Source organism: Notamacropus eugenii, chromosome 1, assembly GCF_028372415.1.
Source record: "Notamacropus eugenii isolate mMacEug1 chromosome 1, mMacEug1.pri_v2, whole genome shotgun sequence".
Taxonomy (NCBI): domain Eukaryota; kingdom Metazoa; phylum Chordata; class Mammalia; order Diprotodontia; family Macropodidae; genus Notamacropus; species Notamacropus eugenii.
Genome location: NC_092872.1, coordinates 75,980,471 through 76,006,460, shown reverse-complemented (window position 1 = coordinate 76,006,460; position 25,990 = coordinate 75,980,471). Strand labels below are relative to the sequence as shown.

At 39.0% G+C, this 25,990-nt stretch overlaps 1 protein-coding gene across 2 annotated transcripts in view; it reads right to left on the bottom strand.

The window, feature by feature from the left end:
- Nucleotides 1-3,868: 3,868 nt before the first annotated feature.
- Nucleotides 3,869-25,990, bottom strand: part of NTRK2 (neurotrophic receptor tyrosine kinase 2) — a 405,509-nt gene continuing 383,387 nt past the window's right edge. For both annotated transcript variants that reach the window (XM_072605907.1, XM_072605913.1), the window contains exons 16-17: nt 11,773-11,931; nt 3,869-9,687 (exon numbers count right to left, since the gene is read on the bottom strand). In XM_072605907.1, the coding sequence (XP_072462008.1) occupies nt 9,502-9,687; nt 11,773-11,931 (345 nt within the window). In that variant the 3' untranslated portion in view covers nt 3,869-9,501. The remainder of the gene's footprint in view (nt 9,688-11,772; nt 11,932-25,990) is intronic.

The window sequence follows — 25,990 nt, the reverse complement described above, 5'->3', positions numbered from 1 at the left end:
GGAGCTAACTAGGGTAAGGCAGGATGGGCTTGGGATCAGGAGACATCACATCAGGAGGGACAGAGCTTCCTGGACCTTGCTCATCTATCTTCCTTGAGAAGGAAAGGGCTGGGGAGGGGTCTGTAAGGGAGAGGCACAGGTTGGAAGTTTCAGCAATGCAGCTTAAAGACTGATGATCTACTTGGGTTTTAGTCCTGAATCTGGCAGTAACTCTAGGTCTCTCATCCTTTGTAAAATGAGAGGGTTGGATATCAAAGTCCTTTTCAGCGCTACCAGTCTGAGACTGAGATGGAAATTTCATTTTACCCTACTTCCACTCATTCTTGAAGGCTTGGATAAGCTACCCTCTGTGTCTTTGGGAAAGTTACTTTCTCTTCCTGGGGCCTCAGTTTAACGCCCCCCTCCCGCCCCAGCTCCAACCCCCTGTGAATCAAAGAAGTCATACTAGATGATCTCCAAGGTGCTTTCTAGCTCTGACTTGATGTCTTGAGGTTTTGTTTTGTTTTTATCTTTGTTTTTTTTCTAGTGGATAAAGGATTGGCTTCAGGCTCTAGTCCTCTTTTACCTTGTTCCCCCAAAGCTTCTATTTGTTGGAAAGGTTATCACTTCATCTTCTTCCTCTCGTGTAATTAGGCTTCTTAAATGTCAAGTGTAAAAACCCAGCCCATCAAAGTTCCTAATTACCAAGCATGATCAGTTATATAGCCTATCTTCCTTCTCTAGGTATGCGTAGGCTTCCTCATGGTAGCATCATGGTTTCTGAGGGTCTCTGTGTCTAGCCTAACAAGCCAGTGTCTACTTTCACTCCCCACCTGAGCTAATTCCCATCATATTTGCCCCTGGGGAGGGTTATTGGTGCGTTCTCCAGGTAGAAAAACTCCTCGTTATAACTCTTCTCAGGCAAGATCCACCATTTTGATTGCCAGACCAGAGCAAGGCAAGGGCAAAAAGCCCCATCCTTTATCCTCTGCTGGAGGGCTATTTATTTCTACAGACATGCTTGCCTTTCATCTTGGGACCCTCGTCTCTCCAATGAAAGTTATTCAAACTTTCTAGCAGATGTTAAATTGATTACCACCATCCCCATAGCCCAGCACCACACTGCCATTAGCAGCAGAGTGGCCACCTCAGTGGAAGAAGATACATACAATACACACTCGGCAGTCATTTCTTCAGTTTTCAATTAAGGGAGGTGTTTGCACTGCCTTTATATTGGTCTCTTTTTCACCCTACTATTCCCCACTCTCCTTCCCCTCCTACACTGGCCCTAATAATCAAAGCAAGGAAGGAAAACTCACAGCTATTGTCAGGATCTTGGCATCCAAGTTGGAAACAACCTGTTGGAAGTTCTGCATCAGAATTTTTTTAAAAAGTATATTTTTTTTTTGGGAAAACCCTGCATTTCAGAGATTCTCTCACTTAGCAGATCCCCATGCATTTCTCTCTAGAATACAGGATAATCAATGATTTCCTATCGTATCAGCACTTTAAAGAGGCAGTGCTTCTAACAATAATGATAATTATACCTCTATGCTATTCATTCTTTCATTCAGTAACAATTCTTTATAAAAGTATTAAGTATTATTATTTAGAGAACTGTGCAAAACAGGAGGGGAGGTCCTCAGTGCTTCAAGGAGATCAGATTTCATCATGGGGGTTGTCTCTCAAGTGACTTAGATTGCCACTCCTTATCAGGAGTTGTTGTGACCAAGTATGTCCTTACCCTGTGGTCTTTCCAACCTTGAGTAAGCTGGCTTTCACACATTTACCACCAGGCCTTCCATCAAAGCCCCTTCAGTTTGGTTTAGGAACAGAAAAATCTTTTCCTCTGCTCTTACTGGCTTCCAGAACTTGGGTCACTTTTTATCATGAGGGAGAAAAAATCAAAGACGGTAAGGTCCCTCCTTTTATTGTTTGTAACCAACAATGAATGAGCAATCCTAGAGTTGCCATAGCTGTTAGAGGCAGTGCTGGACTTGCTGTCTTGGAGATCTGGGCCTGACACATTGCTTTGCTAACTCTGGACAATGCACTCATACTCTCTGATCCTCTATTTCCTTATCTATAAAATGGGGGAAATAAAGTCCTCTTTTCTTACCTCACAGGAATTTGAAGGGACTCAAAGGCTATCATGGCCATAAAGTTGTTTGCATACTTTAAGGAGCTAAGTAAAAGTCAATTTTGATGATTAGGGCTTAAATTTTAGGGGAAAATAAGTTTAGGATATATAGGGACGATAGGTCTGATGAGTGCTGAGCTAGAGTGAACTCTCTGAAAAACAGCCATCTGTAACATCTGCTATGGTATATAATGAAAATGAGAGTGCTGTTTGTAATTATTTGAAATAAGATCTGGAAGCAGCTTTATAAAGACGGTCTAATGGTAGTAATTGGGCAGGTAGGTGGCACAGTATGTATATAAAGTGTCTGGCCTGGAGTCAGGAAGGTTTGAGTTCAAATCAGTCCTCAAACACTTACTAGCTATGTGACTCTGGGCAAATCAGTTAACCCTATTTGCCTCAGTTTTCTCATCTATAAAATGAGCTGGAGAAGGAAATGATAAGCTACCTTGAGCATCTTCACCAAGAAAACCCCAAATGGGGTCACTAAAGTTGGACACAACTGAACAACAAATGGTCGCAATGAGTAGAAATCTGAGACAAGATGACATGGGCCACTTTGCCATTGGGTTTTCCAGATCTCTCATTTTATTTGCCACCTTCTTGTTCCTTGTATAGAATTTAAAGTTTGACCATCCAGGAATTAATAATCTCATTTGGATTCCTGAATAAGGGAATGTTTTAAAAAGTGTGCATCTCCTTTAGAGGCACTAGTTGATAATAATACTACTAACATTCATCCAATACCTCCAAGTTAATAAAGTGGTTTTTTTTTAATGACAGCTCTAAGCACTTTTGTCACTATTTTACAGACAAGAAAATTAAAACCTCGAGAGACCTATTGACTTGCCCTTGGTCACAGAGCTAGTAAATACTTGAGGCAGGATTTGAACCCAAGGTCTTCTGATTCCAGGTTTTATATGAAATCTTCTATTTGCTGCTTTTTGTCATCATTTGAAACTCATGAAAAACAGGTTCAAAAGAAGTGTTGTCTTACTTGGCAGGGAAAATCACTGGATTTGGAATCAGAGGATCAGCTTTCTGCATTCTTCTTACCAATTAATTCAAGAGTCACTTAAACTTCCATCTGGATGCTTCATCAAAGAGAGAAGAATCCCTTCCCTAAGAATGAATAAGCCCAGCCTGGGTACCTCCTGTACCATCCATCATTTGGTTATTACTCAGAGGGAACATTCTTTTCTTTCTCCAGTAGGACATAGACTCTTAAGCACTCCTTTGTCTGCCCACACCCACCTGAGACAACAGAGGGATTGGGAAGTATTTCTGGGAATTAGGTCATATCACTATGTGCCCCTATACCTCCCAGTGCTCAGGGGAGAAAAAGAGATACAGCAACATCCGAGACTCCATTTGTTTCCAATTTTTGGAACAGTTTGGGAGCTTCTCTTCCTAGATGGCAATAGAAAAAAAAGTAAAGGTCATTGGTTGTTTAATTGTTTCAGTCGTGTCCAATTATGTGTGATCCCATTTGGGATTTTCTTGGCAAAGATACTGGAGTAGTTTGCCATTTCCTTCTCTAGCTCATTTTGGAGATGAGGAAATTGAGGCAAACAGGTTCAAGGGACTTGCATTGCAAGTCAGTGTCTAGTCGGATCTGAGGCCAGATCCAAACTGAGGTTTTCTTGACTCCAGGTCCAGTGCTCTATCCACTGGATCACCTAAAAGAAAACTACCATATTACAACTTCTGCGAATTCTGTACACTTTAAAAAGCACCCACCATCATCACTTAAAGTCTTTCTTTTGTATGACTGTTTATTTTAAGACATCATTTTTATTAAATACACTGTAGTACAAGAGACTTTCCATGTCAGGTTGAGAGAAGCTGGTCACATGATTCACAAACAAAACTTGCTTTTTAAACACTGATATTCGGGTGTCACTTTGAAATCAGCCAAGATGCAAGTGGGTCTTTTTTCTTTTTTTAAAGCAATGGACCTCTATAACAGACTGCAAAAAATGAAAACCACTAGTCATCTGTACAGAGACATCACAACAAATAAAATGAAAGGAAAATGAAGGAAAATAAATTGAACAGAGGGAGAAAGAGAGAAAGGGAATGAGAGAGAAAGAGTGTGCTCCAAACACCAGGTCATAGATTAGTGAAAGTCTATCCATAGAGAGATATTGAAATGTATGTATATACTGCCTGGATATATACAAACATCTCTCTATATACATACACAAATGTATATAATTCCTGTATCTCTACACAGATACATAACATATAGATAAAGATCAGGGCAGAAACCAATATTTCATCATAATTTGGTCATTTCTTAAAGGGTTACATAATTGAAATCCACATTTAATTCAAAGACCTTATTATTTAAAACACATTCAGCTGTTTCACAGAAATTGTGTTTTTCTTTAAGCGACAGAAATATACACAGAAGCTGCAAGATGTAGGCCTCTATAGACATCCCATTCCACTTTGTCTCCCTTTGCCTTTTCTGTTCAGTTATTTGGCTACTAGCAGCTTCTAGGATACTCATCCAATATATTTCATTTTCAAAAAGATGCACGTCTAGTTACTCTTTGCTTGGGGGCTTCTTTGATGCAGAAACCAAAGAGATAAATAAACATTGACCTGGCCCTAGAATGCATAGACTGTAAAATAATATCCCCCCTATCTTTCCCCACTTCTCCTGAGACGTATATTTAGATGGCAAAAAAATTGCTTGGTTGCTGTTGTGAAATTCACAGTGTTTTGCTGACAACACACAGACCTTTGTTATTGTTTGTTTTTTTGCTTCGTATTTGTGATGAATGTAGCAAAGAAGGAAAAAAAGAGGGGAAAATGCAAGTAAACAACTCAAATGAAGGTTCTTCAAGGACCCCTTGACTGGAGCACTAGTGATTCATTCCAGCCCTGACTCAAGAACACATGCAGCTTTCTGTGCTACTGAAACCTGGGGCGTTAACTAAAAATCCCGACCTCTTGCCTAATCCAAATCCACTAGAATGACATTTGATGTCCATTTACAAACTACCTTAACCTCAGGGAAGGTCTCTGTGGGTGTAGATATGCATCCTTAACTTACTCAACTGGTGACCTGGATATCTGGGAATTTATAACATTAGCTGCATCCTGAGCAAGACAAGCCACAACCCAAAAGACAAAATCTCTGAGTGGCAGAAAGAAGGAAAAAAGGAAAAGAGGGAATGGAAGGAGTGGGAAAAGAGAGGGGACAAGAGGGGCAGAGAAAGGGGCAGGGAGAAAGAAAGAAAAGGGAAGAGAGAGAAAGGGAAGAGGAGGAGAAAGACAGGGGCAGGGGGTGCAGCTATTTATTGGGTCAGAGACCATGTATCTCTATACACTGTGCAGTTGTACAACTTTAAGGGTTGGGAAGAAGTCCATTTATGACAAGGAGGCCCTCTACCATGTATCCTGGGGTTTTGGCACTTTATAAAAGACTGCATTCCATCCACTCTGTTTGTATTCTGCAGATTTGGGGAGGTTGAAGGGGAGAATGTTGGAAGTGCCTAACATTTGCTCCTATTATTCCAGGGTCTTCAACTTCTCACCATGGTTCTCTCAGGGAGGTGGGGCGGGGGGAGCACTGTGTCTCAAACATTTCAGTTCTAAAATCCCCAAAGGGCACAAATATTACACTGGGACAATATAAAAATGATTCTATCGAGTGAAAAAAACCAGTTTTTCTGTCCTGGAACTTTACACAGAGAATTACTTTGTTAATCCAATCTGCTGCGCAAGAAATTGGTGGATGCAAAAAATGGGATGTGATGATGCTCATACCAGCATTCTAAATATGTAGGCTCTCCCATTTGTCCTACCACTGTAGAGAAAGGAAACATTAACTACAAGATGATTTTTTTTAAAAATTAAAATTTTGGTTATTTATCAGGTTAGTTCAATCTAGCAGTAGTTTATTCTAATTACATCTATCCCTATGAATGTGGGGGTATACATTTATACATAAACACATAAGCACACTGTGTGTGCATGTTTGCACATGTATAAACCAAATGTAACATATATAAGTACATGTAAATACCACATGTATAACTTATGTAAATATACACACCTAGAATGTGAATTATTTGTATGATCCTTAGTCCACAAAGGTTTCTAAATGAGCCTGATTGTCAGAACTGCTCAGCACATCAGAGCTTAGTTAAAACGGAGCATGATTCGTGTAGAAGCAGCTCACCTCTTGGCTACCTATTTTTCTCCTCTTGCTTTTCTGCTTATTTGGCTAACTTTAGACCCAGGGGTGAATTAAGGAATGCAGCTTTTTTTCTGGTCACTACTCATTTGCGTGGACTACAGATTGGATCTCAGAGGCTGCACAATGGGAATATATAGAAGATGGTCACATTACCTGAGCCCTAACTCAGGATGGATAGACAGTCTGGCAAAGGATTTTTCGCTGTATGACAATCAAACCAACTTAGAAATGGAAAAAAAGAGAGAACTGACTTGATTTGGTCATTAGGTCCTTTGGATTGCCTGCGATATGACTAGTAATACATATTCTTAAACCACTAGACATTTTCTCTACTTTATAGATACAGAGTGGGGAGCATTGAGGGGAGATGAAAGACCAGCAAAGTCAAGTTGGTTTTTTTTGTTTTTGCTGCTTATCCAGCTTTTTGGAGAGCCTGCCTCTTTTCTTTAAAGGTGAGACTATTTCTCACAAACAGTAGGGAGAAAAATAGCAGCCGTCGGAACGATGATAACAATAATAAATAACCATAAATAATAATACTTTGCACTTGCATAGAACCTTTCATCTCATCCCTTCAAAGTGCTTTTCTGACGGACTGGAAGGGGCCATTTCTCCTCTTTTCCCCCATAGGTCAGGACAAGGATACAAAACTGCTTTGTGATGGAATGAACCTGGGTCCCACTGGCCCAGCTTTCCATCAGTTCTGATAATCCCTTATCCTAAAACTGCACAGTTCTTGAATCTGCTCCCTTAGGCTATTGTCTTATTAGAAATCTAGGAAATAAAAATAAGCGACTTCTCGAACAAGATCGACTCGACCTGATAAAGCTCTGAAAAACCAAGCCTATTCCAGGAGGGTCTATGGTGCTGCCCTACTCCAGTCAGCATCTATGGCCTTGCAGAAAAGGCTCTATAAGAAAGTGTTCTAAGCCTTCCTTCCAACCTAGCTTTCCACAGTGATTAAAAAGTAATATGGTTCCTTAATGATATATATGGCTTTCATTATATTAGTATACCTAGTGGGGATTGTTTTCTTATCACTCCCAAATGAAAACATTTTAATCCTGTCACTCACTGACTAGCAGATTATAGAGAAGGGTTGGTTTTAGAATTTTAGTTATTTTATTTTTTATCTGGTATTTTATGTTTTGAATTTCTGAGGACTGGCTTCAAACGCCTGTCATGGAGGAGAAGGTTCCTCAATAAATAACGTACGTAAGCCAAACAGCAACACAGCAATTGTACATAAAAACAAAACACTCAACTTTTAAAATTAAAAACCATACAATAAATAAAAGTGACTCCTTTTCAATCTGGCTCATGTTAGAAAGAGGTCAATTTTTCAGCAGAGGCCCCCCCTCATAGAGGGAGGCAAGTGTTGATAAGATCAGAAAGGGATTTCTTTCTTGGTATCACTAATAATAACAATAACTTTAAGTTTCAATTTATATCCATATTTTTTTTTGCAGAAAGTATTTACTATTGTCTGTGAGCTTGCCTCCAATGCCCAATCTGGGCACAGTCTCCCTTTGGCATACCATGCCATGCCTAATAACAATAACAAAAATGTTAATGGATTAAAGACAGCGACAACAGCACGTCCATCCAAAAGCCAAGGATGTTCTCAATGAAATGACTCCCAACCAGAGCACAGGGCAAGGGCAGGGCCCGTATACGCTGAATATCAAGGGACCACCGCAGAGCCAAATATTTTAGTTGCCTCTGGGATTTATTACTACCCTACCCTCTCCATCCTTTTAGTCCAACCAGTTAGGACTTCCATGTTTCAGGGTCTAGATGTGTTTCAGCCTGGCCTTATCTGTAACAATGCAGAAACGCTTCAATGTCTCTAATGACCTCCATTAGCTTCCTCTAATTAAATATGTTACACCTTTATGGATTGGCTATGTGCCTCTCAGGGTGCACAGGAATCCCTGCACACAAAGTATTAATTGACAAAGACCATGCACGATTTTGTTTGCACAGTGAAAAGGGGAGATGGGGAAGGGGAGGAAACAGGGAAGGCAGGGGATGCTGTCCGATAAACATGATAGAAGATAAACTTTGCCTCAGCATTTACAGCTTGCCCTAGCTTATCAAAGCCTTCACATTCCAAGCTTGACCCTGAAATTAACACTGTACAAAAATACATCTAATTTTAGCATGATTTACCAAAGGCTTGGTGGATAACACTTTTTTTTTTTTTTTTTTAGAAAAAACAACAAACAAACCATTGGCATCACAATATCCTACAGACATGGGTACATCTGAGCTTATAATACTGCCATCTACCTTGTAAAATTCAGGAACCTTTTTTCTTTCTTTCTACCATAATGTACTGTATCTGGTCATGGGGAAAAAAGAGTAGCCCAAAAGCATGGAGTTCCATGATCCATGAAGATGTTCAGGGGAATGTGTCAAATACTTCCTTCCCGTATAGAGTTGGAGTTTCACAAGTGGGCTCTGATGCCAGCTGATCCCAATCTTTGTTGATTTCCCATAGAGCGGATCACATCTTCCTTCTCTCTGCCATGGAAATAGGTTTCCCAGATAGAACACCACTTTTCCTGTTCCATACAAGGGCTTAAGCAGTCAAATAATAGTGATGATGATGATAATATAATAATAATAAATAAATAGACGCAAATCCATAGAAACTCCCAATGTATATGTACAACAGAAGTCACAAAGTTGAAGTCAGATACTTAAGTTTTCCCTTTTTTTGTCATCCTTTGCAAAGGCAGGAGTACAAGAAGGCATTGTTAGTTGAGTGGGACAAACTCAGGCATCTGCCGATAAAAACAAATCAGGTTTTTTTTTTAAGGCTTTTGTCTATGCAGAGTTAATAATAATAATGCAGAAGCCGGACTGATTGGAAAGAAAGGGTGGGAGAAGGGGAAAGAGGGAGAAGAAAAGAAAAAAACCAAGGAGATGGGAAAAAAGAGAAAGAGAAAAAGAGAAAAGACTTGATAATGCCAAAAGGAAGTCAATACTGTGTCTACAGATGGAGAAGTGCACACTGCTTCCCTCTGAAAGCTTCTCAATGCCTTTGTCATTAATACTGTCAGTTAAGAACACATTTGGATGGAGTTCAGCGGCAGCTAGAACACAATCGTTCACTTGGCCTGTCTGAGGAAGTGCAATGGGGAGTAGAAGGTTGGTGGGGACCCTAGCCTAGAATATCCAGGTAGACTGGGGATGCCTTGGCCAAGTTCAGAAGGAGAGAATGGATATCTTTGATGTTAAGCCTCATGTGAGGCTCTCGCTGCCAGCACCCCAGCATCAGGTCATACACTTCCTTTGGGCATGTTCTAGGCCTCTGCAGGACTCGGCCCTGAGTGATGCATTCAATCACCTAGAAAGAGACCAAATACAAAATTAGCACAGGAAAGAAAAGGTGGCAAAATGAACAATGTAGAAAGACTTGGCATGGAACACGGTGTTTATCCAAATATAAAGAGAGAACAGGAGAGGAAGGTGTAATGGAAAATATATTTTTAAAGTTATATTTAATATTTTTTTAAGAAGCACTTTTTTGCAGGCTAAATTTTATGTAAGGCTAATTTTCATTCTTGGCCAGCTCACATATATGATGCCACAAGCTATTTTAGGTGATGTCACCAAACCCTTGGAAAATGTAATTGACTTATCTGTAATGCTACAAAGACTCAGACTAGAACTATATAAAGAACTATAACATTTTTGTGTGTGTGACCCAAGAAAACATCATAAAATAGGGCTGGGGAAGGGAATATGACAAGTTCACTCAAATAATTTTTTAAAGATATATTCAGTTGAGTAGCGTAGGAAACAAGAGATTCTGGGAAAGAGCTACCAGCACCGAGGGAAAAGAAGCATCCATCAGATAATGGCTTCTATAATATAATACATCACATACATATAAAATATAACCTATTTTAGTTAGATCATCCTTGCCATGTGTTTGCATGAAGATGTGTAAGTGCTCTCAACACCCTCCAGATCTGAGTGCCCTGAGACAAATCCCTGGGTGCTCTGCCCAAGTTACATTTATACATTCTAGTTTTACAAAGTTGCCACTTGGACTGATTTTCAGTAAATATCTTTTCTTTTTCTTAATTTTATGACGGTTTAGGAAATATCCCAGGCACTGGAATTATTGTATTGGATAAAGGAATGGAAAGAGAGGAAAATAGATGAATAATAATTTGAGGTGCCTACACAAGGATTTGTGCCATAAATATATATACATTTGAAATATCCTATTTTCTGAATATAGAATCATTTATACAGCAAATATCTACACATAATCATTACATATGTGTATGTATATATGTGTCACAAACATATGGATACATGTATTGCCCAAAGTTAAATATAAAATCATTTATATATATGTCAAAATATTACATAGAAAGATGAGATAGTTTTAGCAATATGAACACATGTACATACGCAAAATGCACACTTATGTATATGTTGCTTTGGCATTAGCATTGAATTACTTTGAATAATACTAATAAGTACTAGATATTTGATTCAGGTCTCCTCACAGTTCATTTTCCAGAATTTTCTCATCAATGGCAGAAGGTGCTTAACTCTTCTGAGAAATCATCATATAATCGAAATCTTAGGTGATTTCCTAAATCCTGACAAACTCAATTATTTTTATTCCTTCTGGAATCTTTATTTGTATGTTGATATATATATATTTTTTGGCATAATATTTTATGTACCCCTGTGCTTTTATCAGCATAGGTAGGTCCTAAGGAGAGCATCAGACCTTGAGTCAAGAAGACTCATCTTTCTGAGTTCAAATCTAGCTTCAGACACTTCCTAGCTTCCTGGGCAAATCACTTAACTCTGCTTGCCTGTTTCCTCATATGTAAAGTGAGCTGGAGAAGGAAAAGGCAAGACCACTCCAGTATCTTTGCCAAGAAGACTTCAAATGGGGTCATGAAGAATCAGACATGACTGAAATAACTGAAGAGTTGCAACGAATCCACTACTCAATGCTACCTCTCATCATATCATATCAGTCTGTAAATGATTCCAGGAGGAATCCAAGATCATTTGGCTTAGTAAGGACAGTAAAAAGTAACCCATGAGATTTTAGTAGCTTCTAAGAAGAATTAAGGGTCTTTAGCCATTGACAGGTAAATGTCCTAAACCTTGGTGTAAAACCAACTATGAGGAGACCCAAATGAAACATCTGCTATTAATGAATACACATACAGTATGTCATCTACATATCTGATTTTTAAAAATCCCATTCATGATTCATAGCTTTTAAAATTAATATTTTAAAATTTAAATGCCAATATCCATGAAACTCATGTATATGTCATTTTGGATCTACTTCTACTGAAGACCAAGAATGGCAAAATCCAACCTACTGGAGAAGGAGAATGATGTGACTCACCCCAGTGGACAGCTTTCCTGGAGATGCTTGGATACCTACCTCATTGTTTGAGAGCTGATACCATGGTTGTTTGCCATAGGTGAAGATCTCCCATAACACAACTCCAAGGCTCCAGACATCACTTTCTGTGGTGAATTTTCTATACATGATACTCTCCGGAGGCATCCAGCGGATGGGTAACATCGTATGGCCCCCAACCTGGTAGAAAAAAGCAACAAAACATAACAAAAGTTGTGTCGTCTGATTCTCGAGCAGATTGTCAATGGAGAAGCAAAAAGGGACCCTGAAGGATTTCCTCTTCTAACCCCCATCTATTCATTTTAAAGAGCTGATAGGATCAGTAAAAGACAGAGAACTGCACAAAGAATCAAGAAGACACTGGAATAAAAGACTCACAGCATCTCAGATTTTGAGGTAGAAGGGACCTATTGAGGCAAATTACTTAACTTCTTAGTGTCCCTGACACTCCCCAAAACTAGAATTTGGGGTGAAGGCCTTGATCTGCACTGATAAAAGGAGTTTCTCATCAATAGCTTCCTATATAGATAAAATCACAGGTCCAGCCTTAGGGGAAAAGAATGAGACCAGCAAGCAAAATATCCATCAATCAATAAATTAACAAGCACTTATTGAGTAATTATCATGGGCCAGGCACTGGGGATACAGAGATAAAAATGAAGTATTCTCTCTCCTCATAGGGCTTACTGACATTCTACCAGGGGAAACAAAATGTGATGTCCTTATCAATGTGGGACCATTAGCTCCATCCATGTAAATTGAGCGCAGGCTGTGATAAAGATATTTTTCCAATATTATTTACAAAAACCTAAACTCTCAGCACCAAAGCAGAGTGGACTAGAGAAGCCTGGAAAAACTCAGCCTGGTAACAAATGCCTACTTTCTCCTTTGAGTCGCTCATTCATGGGAAATCTTTTGGGATTGTAGTGAATACTGGGGTCTAGTTTATCTTTTTTATTTTCAGCTACTGATCAGTGAGTTACTACATAACTCAAGCAGACTATGCACTTTCTTGAATCTCACTTCAATAAATGAAAAGGTGACTTTTAATGCATCATATTAATGAGATCATTGTACGACATTTATTTTATGGAGGAGTTAAATGGGATTCTCACTATTTTAGGCTATGGGTTCTTAATTTCTTTTGTGACATGCACCCTTTTGATAGTTTGGTGAAACATATGGACTCCTTTCCTAAATACTGTTTTTAAATGCATTAAAAATGTAGGATTACTGAGGAGACTTCCTGAGAGAGAGGAGCTGGACACAGGGTGTAGAATGAGGCATATATTTTCGTATACGACAAATGAGGGAATTTGTTGTGCTTAGCAATGCAAGGATATTTCTTGTCTTTTTTCTCCAAGGGAGTATGTGGTGGGAGGATATTGGATAGGAAGGAGAAAATAGATTTCTATTAATTTTTAAGCATTTGCTAAAAAAGAGAAACACAGGTATTAAGATATTAAAAAAACAACAACTAGTTCTTAGATTCCAGGTTAAGAGACCCTACTCTAAGTCAGTTATATGGGGGAGGCAGCTTAGTGCAGTGAGAAGAAGGCTGAATTTGAGTCAGAGAATCTGAGATAAAATTTTAACTCTGCCAGTCACTTAGCCACTCTGGGCCTCAGTTTTTTCATCTGTAAAATAGGAGATTTGGATTAGGGGACCGCTAAGAAGGTTCAAATACTCCCTTTGGTATTTACTACCTGTGTAATCTTGGGCCTCAGTTTTCTCATTGTAATATGAAGGGATTTGAGCAGATGGCCACAGAAGTGCTGTCCAGCTCTAGGGTTGTCATCCCTTTAAGTTCTGACTCCACCATCCCATGATATTTATTTTGTTTCACCAAGGTGTCATGTGTCTCATACACACACACACACACACACACACACACACACACAACATGATCTGTTAGGAATATCACTACAAGGAAATTTGGGAAAAAATGTTTGCAGAAGCTTCTCTGATAAAGATCTCACTTCTAAGATATATAGGGGACTGAATTAAAATTTCAGAAATAAGAGCGATTCCCCAACTAATTAATGCTTAAAAGATACAGACAATTTTCAGAGGGAGAAATCCAAAATATCAATAGCCATATGAAAAAATGCCCTGAATTATTAATAATTAGATAAATGCAAATAAAAAAACTCTGAAATACCACCTCATACCTATCAAATTGGCTAAGATGAGAAAAAGGGAAAATGACAAATGCTGGAGGGGCTGTGGGAATCCAAGTACACTAATGGACTGCTGGTGAAGCTGAGAATCAGTCCAACCATTCTGGAAAGCAATTTAGAACTATTCCCCAAAAGCTGTTAAACTGTGTATACCCTTTGACCCAGTGGTGTCAGTACTAGATCAATAACTCAAAGAGATCGAAGAAAGAGGAAAAAGACACATATGTACAAAAATATTTAGCGCAATTGGCTTTGGGATGTCAAAAAACAGGAAACTGGGAGCGTGCCCATCAATTGGGAAAAGACTGCACAAGTTACGGAATACAAATGTGATGGAATGCCATTTGGTTTTAGATAAACCTCTGCATACACTGATGCAAAGGGAAGAGAGGAGTACCAGGAGTACCAGGAGGACAATTTATACAACAGCAATGTTGTAAGAATTGTAAAATATTGTAAATATTATAAAAATATTTTGAAAAATAATTTGAAAGACTTAGTAACCGTGAGCAAGATAATGACCAATCACAATTCCCAAAGACTCATGATGAAGCATCTACCTCCATCTAGATAGAGGGCTGGTGGACTCAAAGAGCAGACCTTTCTTCCTTCCTTCCTTCCTTCCTTCCTTCCTTCCTTCCTTCCTTCCTTCCTTCCTTCCTTCCTTCCTTCCTTCCTTCCTTCCTTCCTCTCTCCCTCCTTCTTCCCTCCCTTCCTTTCTCTCTTCCTTCCTCTCTCCTTCCTTCCTCTCTCCCTCCTTCCTTTCTCCCTTCCTTCCTTCCTTCCATGGCTAATGCAAGAATTTGTTTTGTTTGACTATATATATTTGCAATCATTTTTGTTTTTCTTGCCTTCTCAATGGATGGGGAAAGGGGGGGAGATAATTCTGAACTGAAAATAAAATAAAGTTGAATTTAAAAAAATTCACTGCAATGATGTGACATTTGAGATGTTAAATATTGTTATTAAAAATTATAATTAAACTGCCAGGCACTAAAATTCCTTCTACAACAGCCTTCTTGGCAAAGAGAAAATAATATTATTTCCATTCTTAAAACTAGGTGAAACCCTACCACTGAAAGCTATTTTAAAAATTATTTATGTTTGCTTGTTTTTTCAAGGATTTATTATCTCTCCCTTTGCCCCACTGAATAACAAAAAAGAAAGAAAAACCCTAGTAAATATTCATAATCTAGCACAACAAATTCCCACACTGGCCATCTCAAAAAAATGTATATTTCATTCTGCATGTCAAGACTTTCACCTCTCTGGCAGGAGGTGGGTGACGTAGCGCTGAAAGCTTAAATTACTTTACTGAAGTCCCCAATCAATGTCAGTGAGAGAAGCTGGGATTCAAATTCAAGTATATTTCTCTATCCCCAGCATTCTCTAGGACTACTGAGCCTCTAATGCTCTATAACCCCTTTGTCTCTTGTAAACGATTCTTCTTTGAGCATCATTCTTAGATCTATTAAAGGAAGAAATAGATTACAAAGTACTTTAAAAATGTTCAAGCCAGTGATCTCCCTCCACACAGCAGTTATCTCTGGGGGCTTCACCCCACAGCTAACCATGTCTTTATGCCCCTCTTCTGAAAGGCTTGGAACTCTCCCTTCGACCTAGGTATGAGAGAATTCTGTCTCTAGAGGTTTTAAATAGTCCATAGCTCCAGGAAGCTGTGGCAGAGGACCTAGAAGCTCGCTTGGTTTTCCAGTTCATTATTGGGGTTTTTTTTTTTGTTTTTGATTTAAGAACAATAGGGGAAGGTGATATGACATAAGTACAGCCTTCCTTTTACAGTTTAAAATTTTTTTTAAAGATTTAAATTTTGATGGCAAAGTAGACAGAGCACTGGACTTGGAGTCAGGAATAACTTAGTTCAAATCCAGCTTCAGACACTTAGTAGCTGTGTGGCCCTAGGCAAGTCATTTAACCTCTGTCTGCCTCCGTTTCTTCATTTATAAAATGGAAATCATCATAATAATAATGGCACCAGGTTTGTTGTAAGAGTCAAGTGAGGTGATACTTATAAAGGGCTAAATAAATGTGAGCTAAATATGGAAATATGTTTTGTAAGACTCCACAGTTTTATAATAGGCGTCATAATTGCTTGTCTTCTCAGTGGGGAGGGGAGGGCCTGGAGGGATACAATTTGGAACTCAAAATAAAAAGAAACATTAAAAAGTAACAAAAGAAGAAAAGTAAAAAAAATAAATACTAGCTACTGTTATGATAGTATGATCCTGGCCACCATGATTAAAGACTAAACATAGAGATTTATTGGTTACCAATTGCAACTTAGTGAAAGCTGGGAATGACCTTTGGTGCCATGCTACCTGGCACCCTATGCCATTCTATGCCCCTCATTGTCACTTAATGGAGCCACTAATAAATGCTCAGCGGGTTTTTATTCCACACAAAAATCAGTATTTAAACCATCCCTCCCAGATCCTTTACAAAAATTGCTGACTCTTAAATTATATTTTCTCTTACTGCCCTTGATGTTCTCCATAATCATCTTGAAGACTGCTGTACTTTCATTCATTCAGCCAATACTGACATATGTGCCACACTGAGATAGGAATCACGAAGGATAGGACAGGACAATTCCTCTCTTCCCTTAAAATGGAAGACACAGTCCCCAACCTTAAAGACTTTACATTTAGTGCTATTGATTTTAGCCTGTCCCCTTCCCCCAACTCTCATAAATAACTTAGTTAATACCCTATATATGGTAATTATACTATAACAAATATATAATAGAGATAATCTGCTGATTATCTATCATTCATCCTCTAATTCATCATTTTTATGCAAAAAAATACATAGTTTTTCACCTTTGTATTCCCAGAGCTTAGCACAGTACTTAACACAGCATTTAGCACAGCACACAGTAGGTGCTTTGACCAAATCAAGACAATATAGTGGAGGAAAAAGACAACTGTTGGCTGTTGAGACCTCAGCGTACCTAGACAGTCCCAGTTGTTCCAGAAATTACACTTGCCCACCAGGACCTCTTGCTTCTACCTTGGTATAGGAGCTGCTTTTTTGAGAGAACACAAACTGTTGCTTGATGGAATATCCCAGCAGTCTCCAAACACACAACTATGCTATCTTCTCACTATGCCAATATGCCCCAAACCACTTTCTATTTCTTGCTCTAAGAACAGTAATCAAATAAATGCTACCATTACTGTTGGAAAAGGCATGGAAATTGACTATCCTATGGCCTCAATCACCATCTCCATGATTTTATCCTTCCTGGCCATCAATCACTATATGTTGTCTTCCCATATTAGAATATAAACTGCAAGAGAGCAGGAAGGACAGTTTCTCTCTCTCTCTCTCTCTCTCTCTCTCTCTCTCTCTCTCTCTCTCTCTCTCTCTTTCATCTCCTCTTCTTAACCTGGTAACTAGAAAACAAGCAATAAATGTTTCATTCATTCACTTACTCATTCATCCCCTGGATTTGGACCAAAAGACCCTGAATTCAAATCCCAGCTCTGCCACTGACTCCCTGTATGACTTTGAGTAAGTTACTTCCACTCTCTAGGCCTCAGTTTCCTCATCTGTGATATGAGGGTGTTGAATCAGATGACCTCTAAGGACCCTGCCAACTCTAAATCTATGCTTCTGTGAGTCCACAATCTAGAGATGGTTCCAATGACAAGATGTTGCTCATTCTGATGTTCCCTTGCCTCCTCCCCCCTCCCTACGCTATTTCTGACTAGTCAAGATGTGCTCTGATTGGTCAAAGTTGATTCTAGAAATGCTGTATCCCCAAAGATGCATAAGACCCAGTTGTTTACTGAGCTAAGAAGCTAAGTCAAGATGAGGACAAATAATGAATTCCCCTCAAGTGTTAGCATTATTTGAATTCACAGTGCATACTTCCATTGGAAATATATTAAAACCAATTACCATATTTTACATAATTAGAACTTCAAATAGTGTGAATTTGAATAAATGAGATCACTTCCTTATATGTCAGGTCTTTGTGATAAGGGGAAAATGTTCTAGAAAAAAGACATGAAAAAGATTGGTGGCCATTCTCTCCTATATTATACAACCACCTGATAGTTTGGGGTCTTTTAAATACACTAGGCACCATTTAAAGCAATAATCCATTAAGTAGAGCCAATTTTAAAGTGAACAAGTTGGACAAGTACATATTTGGGTTGAACTGAGACTGCCTGGGCCAGAGATTATCCTTCTAAAACCAATATTTTATGAAAACATAATAATTGCTTCCTTTCTGGGAACTGAGAGACCATAATGGAAACACTGTATATCACTACTGGGTTGGGATCAGGGCAGGGGAGAGAGAAAAGTGATAATCTAATGGAATATCACACTTATTTGGACACGTGACTCTACTTCCCATTTTAAACTCTCTTATTTTACTTGCTTGGGTGTGTAAATTAATGAGCAAAGACAATGTACGTGTCTCTCTCACTGCTTTTGTCCAGGATTCCAATTCAAACAACCTTTTTAGTTGTAGCAGTTATAAAAACTGCAATGTGTTGAACTGCCCATGATCCAGAGGCAAAATAGAAAGCTCCTGGTATTTTGAAAAAAAATTTTTTTAAAGATCTAAATTTTGATTTATACATGTTTTCCCATCTGATCACTTATTTTATGCTTGAAATCTCATTGGGACAGATTTTTCACTTTAATTCTTTCAAGAATCCCTTCTGGGATTTCACACATGCTGTTATAAATAATACTCGCCTTGTTCTGATGTCAAAACGGCGAGTGGTAGGAGAATCGAATAAAAGTTCAGTCAGGGGTCACATTTTTTTTCTAAACCTGCTTGGAATATTTGTTTCCCGGAGCCTTTCCTCTATGTCTTTGCAGTATGTTATAAGAAGGAACCAAAAGACAGAAAAATTGCCACCAAGACTACAGAGGCCATTTCGCTTCTAACCTCAGCCACACCATTGTTCTGGACCTCACCATACTACTTAGCATATGTGCTCTACAACATAATGGGACATTTGTTGGTCATTGGGCCATTTGCCAGTTTTCCTTCTTGTCCTTCCACCCATGTTAGATATTCGGTGAGGTCCTGAGGGCCTTACAATCAAGACTAGGAGTTTGAACTTGGTGTTTTTCTCTGGAATTTGTCCAGTCCCAGATAATGCTCTCATAAAATCTTCAAAATCTGAGGGCCCTCAGAAATACTCCTCAACCACTGAGGTCCAAGGTGCCAGACACATTCAAGGCATTCAATAGATACATATTGAGATGAGCTGGTAAAAAGACTAGGTTCAGCCAAAATTCTGGAATTATAATTTCCTGATCACTTAGCAGTACCTGGCATACAGCAATCTCTTGATAAATGTTTAACGATTGATAGATTGATCTAGACACACAAAGACCAACACATTTCTGACTACACCCAACCTGTACGACCTTCTGTAGCTTGTTACCCCCATTCCTCCATGTATTCTCCACTCCAGTCAACCACTATCCCTCCTTGCCTAGGACTCTTCCCTTTCTGTTTCTTTGTTTTATAGCAGGTCTTCTTAACCTGGGATCTGTGAACTTATTTTTTAAAAAAACATTTTGGTAACATTTCAAAATAATTGGTTACTTTTATAATCCTACATGTTTTATTGTATGCATTTAAATACATTATTTTGAGAAGGTCATGGCAACCAAAAGGGTCCAAAAACTTTGTTTCAATATTTTCATCGGAAATATACTAGAACCAATTACCACAACCCATCACTTTCCAAGGCGCCCATTCCACTTTGGGGCAGTATTAATTGTTGGGAAGTTATCCTATACATTAAGTTGGAATTTTCTTTTCACTCATTGCTCCTAGTTCTGTTTCCTGAGGCCAAGCAGAATATTTCCTCTTTGGAACCATGACAGCCCTTTAACAATTTAAAGTCAGTTATTGTGTTCCTCCTGACTTTCTCTGCCCAAGTCTAAGCACACTCGCTTTTTTAACCCTTTTTCTGACACATAAAGGCTATGTGGCCATGGGCAAGTTACTCAACCTCTCAAGGATTAAGCTAACTCTCTAAGATTGTGAATTTCAGATGAGTTGCTGTTCTACATTGATGGAGTTTCCACACTGGGAGCTCTTTAACATCCCTACCTCCCCATGCTAGATCCTTCCCCTACTCCACCCCCAATAAACCAAAGCTTAAGGTGTTAATTTTTATTCCTTAGCCAGAGTTCTTATTTCTAAACATACCAGCAACCTATGGTCATTATTTCATCTTCCCCTCGCTCATTCCAAATGCCCTTAATGCTGGACATTTTCCATCTCCCATCTAATCTCTATTTATTCCTCCTTTGCTCCAAGCCCCCTCTCAAACTGCACATTTAACAGCACCTCTAGATGCCAGATGATGCACTGAGCACCAGTGCAGGGGAAAGGATCTTTTTTCTTTCCAAGGAGACAGTCTCCACATTTCCTCTCTAGATTTATGCCTATTTCTTCCAGGAATGACATAGGACAAGAGTGTTTCTGCCAGTTGAAAAGCACATGCAAGAGTTTGTCTTGGTAATGAGTCTTGATGAAGAAATTGAAGGTAAATACTGCTCATTTCGTGCCTGTTAAACCAAGTTGGCAAAGGCCAACTGCGCCTACGAGACCAATTCCAATCTGTGGTATTTACTCATTGACTGACTGATAACTTGTTTGGGAGCCAAATATTTTACTCCCTTAGAAACACATGGGCCAAAGGGCAAGCCCCATTAAGAGATGATTAGTGGTAAGAGGCTTTTGGTTGCATTAAATATTAAAGGGGCTCTTAGGCTGCTCATCATACTCTATCCAGAATTGCTTTGTTTCAGCAATTCTCCCTGACCTGTTCTTAAAAATTCATGACAGCTGTAAACTTAGAGAAATTGCTAAATCTTGTTTATTTATTTATCATGTGTCACATCTATAATATGAGGTTTTAAAAAAAATTAACAATTGACCCCACAAATACTCCCTTTGCTAGCTTGGAGCTACTGTGGTTAGATTGGGGAAGGCCTCATGACAGTACCCAGGAAGATAAATCCATAATATTCTACTATACAAGAGGATGGAGAAGCAGTATGGTAGAGTGGATAGAGAATCTGCCTGGAAGCCAAGATGACCTTGGTTCAAGTCCTTTTTCTGGCACATAACTGACCTTTATATAGAGCTTTAAGGTTTGCAAAGTACTTTATAATTACTTTCTCATTTTTCCCTCATAACAACCCTGGGAGGGATGGACTAGTACTACTATTCTCATTTTACCAATGAGAAAACTGAGGCAGACAAAGAAATGATTTGCCCAGAGCTATATAGCTAGTAAGTATCTAAGACAAGATTTGAATTCAGGCCTTTCTGACACCAGATCTAGCCATGGTACCCCCAGGTTGTTGCCTCTGAAACTACAAATGGCAGACAAGATGCCAACCCGTATTAGTAGAGGGAGTTTCCTCACCTGAGAGTTCCCTAGACCAATGACATCATATATAGATGCAGTCTCTATCCCTATAAAGAAATTGTTGCAGTGCCTGTGTTAACATGGGGAATTTCTCTAGAAAATATATTGGGGTGGTAAAAGCACTGACTGGAGTCTGGGGACCTAGGTTCATATCCTATCTCTGACATTTGCTACCTCTGTGACCTTAGGAAGTCACTTAACCCTACCTGGGCCTCAGTTTTCTCATGCATAAACTAACAGGGTTGGTGTAGATGAACTTTGAGTTCCCTTTCAGCTGAAGAACAATGATCTGCTATCATCTTCTCCCTCAAATGAGGAGATTATCAGACTGGATGGTGTCAGATCCATAATGTCCAGGAAGGTCAAACTCTTTCTGAACCAGTCACATAGGGGTTACAAAGTTCTAGAGGAAGCTTCTAGCTTTGCTGGTCTTAATTTGCAGAAAGCAGAGACAATTTCACAGATCTCCTTCTTTTCTTCTTTTTTTTTTTTGCGAGGGGAGGAATTCAAAATCATTCATTGATAAAGGAGGATTACAGTGGTCAAAAGGAGAGTTGGGAGAGTAAAAGAGATCTGATTGTCTCTTTCCTAGAACTCTCACTAGCTGCTAGGGACAGGTGGAACCATCCTCTGAGATAGGAGTCTGAAGGCATAATCTCACTCACTAGATTAGCCTGAGACAAGCAGTCATCAGTAGCTGTGACCCCAGCGGCTTCTACCAGTCACCATGTGTTCACCACACAAAAGGCAGGATTGGCCTGCCCACCACATACTACAGGGGTGGGGTTCTTCAGGGTACCTTTACAAGCTCTCTGGTTCTTTCCATTTGCAGAGACACCTCTTCACAACAGCTTTCTAAGGGACCCTGCCACCTGGAAGTACCACCAATGGTCCAACTTAGCATGTTTAAAACTGAGCTGGAAATCTTTCCTCCCAAATGTGTTCCTTCAGGTTGATTTCAACATTTCCGCCAGTAGAATCACCAATATCTGAAACCATAGGTTTTGTCTCTGACTCTCCCTACTTTCTCGTAGCTCATCTCCAAACAACTGCCAAGTTTTAGTTATTCTAAAGTCAAAATATGTCTTCCCCTGACCTGTCCCCCCTTCCACAGTCACTGCCTTGGCTAAGGCACTTATAAAAACTCACCTTGACAATTGAAGTAATCTCTGTATCCATCACCCTGCCTCTCTTTCTTCTTCTACCCCCTTGTAATTTACTCTTCATACTGATACTCAAGTATTCATCATTTCTCATGCATAGTTCTGATCATGAGCCCTCTAGAGTTTCTTTGTTATCTATAAGGTAAAATGCTACCTCCTGAGACAGCTGGCTATTTTCTGCTGCCCTCACATACCCTTTCTGCCTGCTCTCTACTCCATCCCTATTATTCTCTTAAGTTCAATTTGGATGTCATCTATTCCATGAAGTCGTGCTTGATCCTCTCCAGTTGGCAATGACCTTTTTTTCTCATTAGATATCACTTAGCATTTTGCTTATATCTATCTTATCACAGAGTATTTATTTATACTATAACTGTTTAATTCAACAAAAGTTTGCTAAGTGCTTACATCTACAGGGCACTGCGCTAGCATCGATGATACAGAGATAAGACCTTTATCAAGGTCCAACAATGGTATGAACCCAAATCTTTTGATGACTGGTTTCGTGCTTTTTTTTCATTTAACCATAAATCTAACATGGAGTAGGGTTTAGAGAGGGAGAACAACCATTCTACCCAGTATCCTTTCCTTCATTTCTTCCTCTGGAGACCAGTTGAGTTCCAAATCTATCCATGTGGTCCACATCTAGATTGGTATGCTGCTTTGGCCAAATAAGGTCTTATTTGTTTATAAATAATATCCCTGCCCTCACCTTAGACTATAAGCTCTGTGAAGACTAAGACAGTAGTTTATCTTAACTTTATATCTTTATCAGCAGCTGCATATCACTAGCCAGGTGGGGCAGTGGAGAGAGTGTTGAACTTGCAATTAGGGAAGACCTGAGTTTTAATCTTGTTTGTTGCTGCTACTATGACTACTACTATTGCTACTGCTGCTGCTACAACTGCTACTGCTTAGTGCTACTACTACTACTACTACTACTACTACTACTATTACTACTACTACTACTACTACTACTACTACTACTACTATTACTACTACTACTACTACTACTACTACTATTACTACTACTACTACTACTATTACTACTACTACTACTACTATTACTACTACTACTGCTACTACTACTATTACTATTACCTAATAAAGAGGTTTTAAACACAGTAGACATCTAATAAATATTGACTGGATTCAACAATTCTCCAACATGGTTGCTGGCTACACATAACAATGAGAATATTGATCTGAGAATTGGGAGATTGTGATTGTCTTCCCTGTTCTGCCACTAGATGGCTGTATGACCCCTCTTGCCCCATATCACTTTATTTCTTTGGGCCTCAGTTTCCTTATTTGTGAAATGAGAAGGTTAGGCTAGAAAACCTCTTAGGTCCCTTATATTTCTAAATCTCTGTTCTATGACATGAGGAAACAGTGTCACCAGGCAGGCAAAATATTGATTTGAAGTCAGGGGACCTGGATTTCTGTACTGGTTCTGTCATTTTCTATCTATGGGACCACAGGCAAATCATTTAGCATCTCTGCACCTCAGTTTTCTCATCTATAGAATGAAGAGATTGGACTTAATTACCTCTAAGGTTTCTCTCTAATCTAAAGTAATGATCTGAAAGTCTATGACCCCATGTTTTCTAAAGTTGCTTCTAACTCTCAAATTTCTTAAATTTATGATAAATTCACTACAACCTCCCACCCTCCTCCCCACCCCCTTAGATTTTTTTTAACATCAGCTTGCTAATTTGTGCCCAAAATAAAAGCTTATATATATATATATTATATATGTATGTATGTATAAATATGCTGTCATTAGGATGAAAGGTCATTCAAAATCTTCTTTATAAAGACGTTGAAGACATGTTTATCTAATCTGCAACTAGGCCATCACCGGTACAATGTATGATAGAGTAAGGTCTCAAAACAAACCTCTTTGACAATTAGAACACAGAGTCAGATTTAATACAATGAAATTAATTAGGAATAAATGTGAAAGTCCCACATCTGATTTTTTTAAAATCAATGTCACAAGTACAAGAGCAGGGAGGTGAAATAGGATGGAAGTTCATCTGGAAAAAAGATCTGGGGGCTTCCGTGGACTATACCCTCAACATGAGTCAACAGTGTGATCCAGCAGCCATAAAAAGGCAATGCACTCAGACTACATTAAGAGCGGCATGACAGTCAGGAGTGGGGAAGCATCAGTCTTGCCATACTCTGCCCTGTTCATACCATATTTGAAGTGTCTGGTTTTTGCTTTTGTCATTTTCCCCAAGGCTTAGCATAGTGCTTCTCTCACAGGTGCTTAAGAAATGCTAGCTGACCGACTGACTGTTGTGTTCAATTCTGGGCACTATGTTTTAGGAAGAATGTTGGTCAGGTATAGAATGTCCAGAGGAGGGTAACTAGGATGGCTAAAGGTTCTGAGTTGATGCCATGTAAGAACTGGCTGAAGGAATTGTTGATATTTATACTGGGAGAAAGACCATGGGTGAGGGAAATTAAAATAGTTGGCCATCAGGAAGAGGGATTAGACTTCTTCCTGTTCGACATCATATCCAGTATTTAAGTCTTCCTGTTAGTAGCTGTGGGGAAGCTCAGAGGCTCTGGCACTCTCTAGGGATAACAGAATGGGAGGAGTGGGGAGGGGGGAATAACTGACTGGCACAGAATTCTTGAATGATCCCGCATGTCAGCTTGTGCTAGCCTTCTCAGGTTTCTCATCCTAGCAATAATGCAGTGTGTATGTTCGAATGGATTGAATTAGGGACATGGTGAGTTCTACCTCACTGACGATGGTCAAGCAGAGGTCTGAATCATGACCATTTGTAGGGTGTGTAGGAATGGAAATTACTTTGGAGCTATGAATTGAATTAGAATCTTATTGAGGTCCCTCCTAAATCTGAGATTCTGTGATTCCTGGAGCTGAGGTCACTCTGCCAGGCCTTGTAGTCATTTGGTGGATGGGAAGGCTTCCCATCACTGAATGTCGCTCTGGTTCCCACCATAGTTTTGTCACTCTCAGGAGAGTAATGGCTTTGGTCAACCCACTTCCATCCTGCAATTCAAAGATGTCATGGAAAAAGTTTTTTATTTGTTCTACTCTCTTTTTTAAAGGAGATGATAATGGCAATATAATTATATTCTTTTAGATCTTTATATTCTTGTTCTTAAGACAGGGCTCCTTTGCATCCAACTACTATAAAAAATGTCTTATTTCCTCTCCAACTTTTTCAATATCTATAATAGCACTAATACCTTGAATTTATAGTTTTCTATATTTTTCTAAGGATTTTGAAATTGATTCTCTATCATAAAAATTGTCTGATGAGGGAGGCAGGACAACTATCACAATATTCATTTTACAGAAAGGTAAACTGAGTCCCAGAAAAGTGATAAGACTTTATCAAGGTGCCACAAAGGTATAGTCATAACAAGAGCCCAAGTCTTTTAATAACTGGTTCAGTGTGTTTTTTTTTCATTTAAC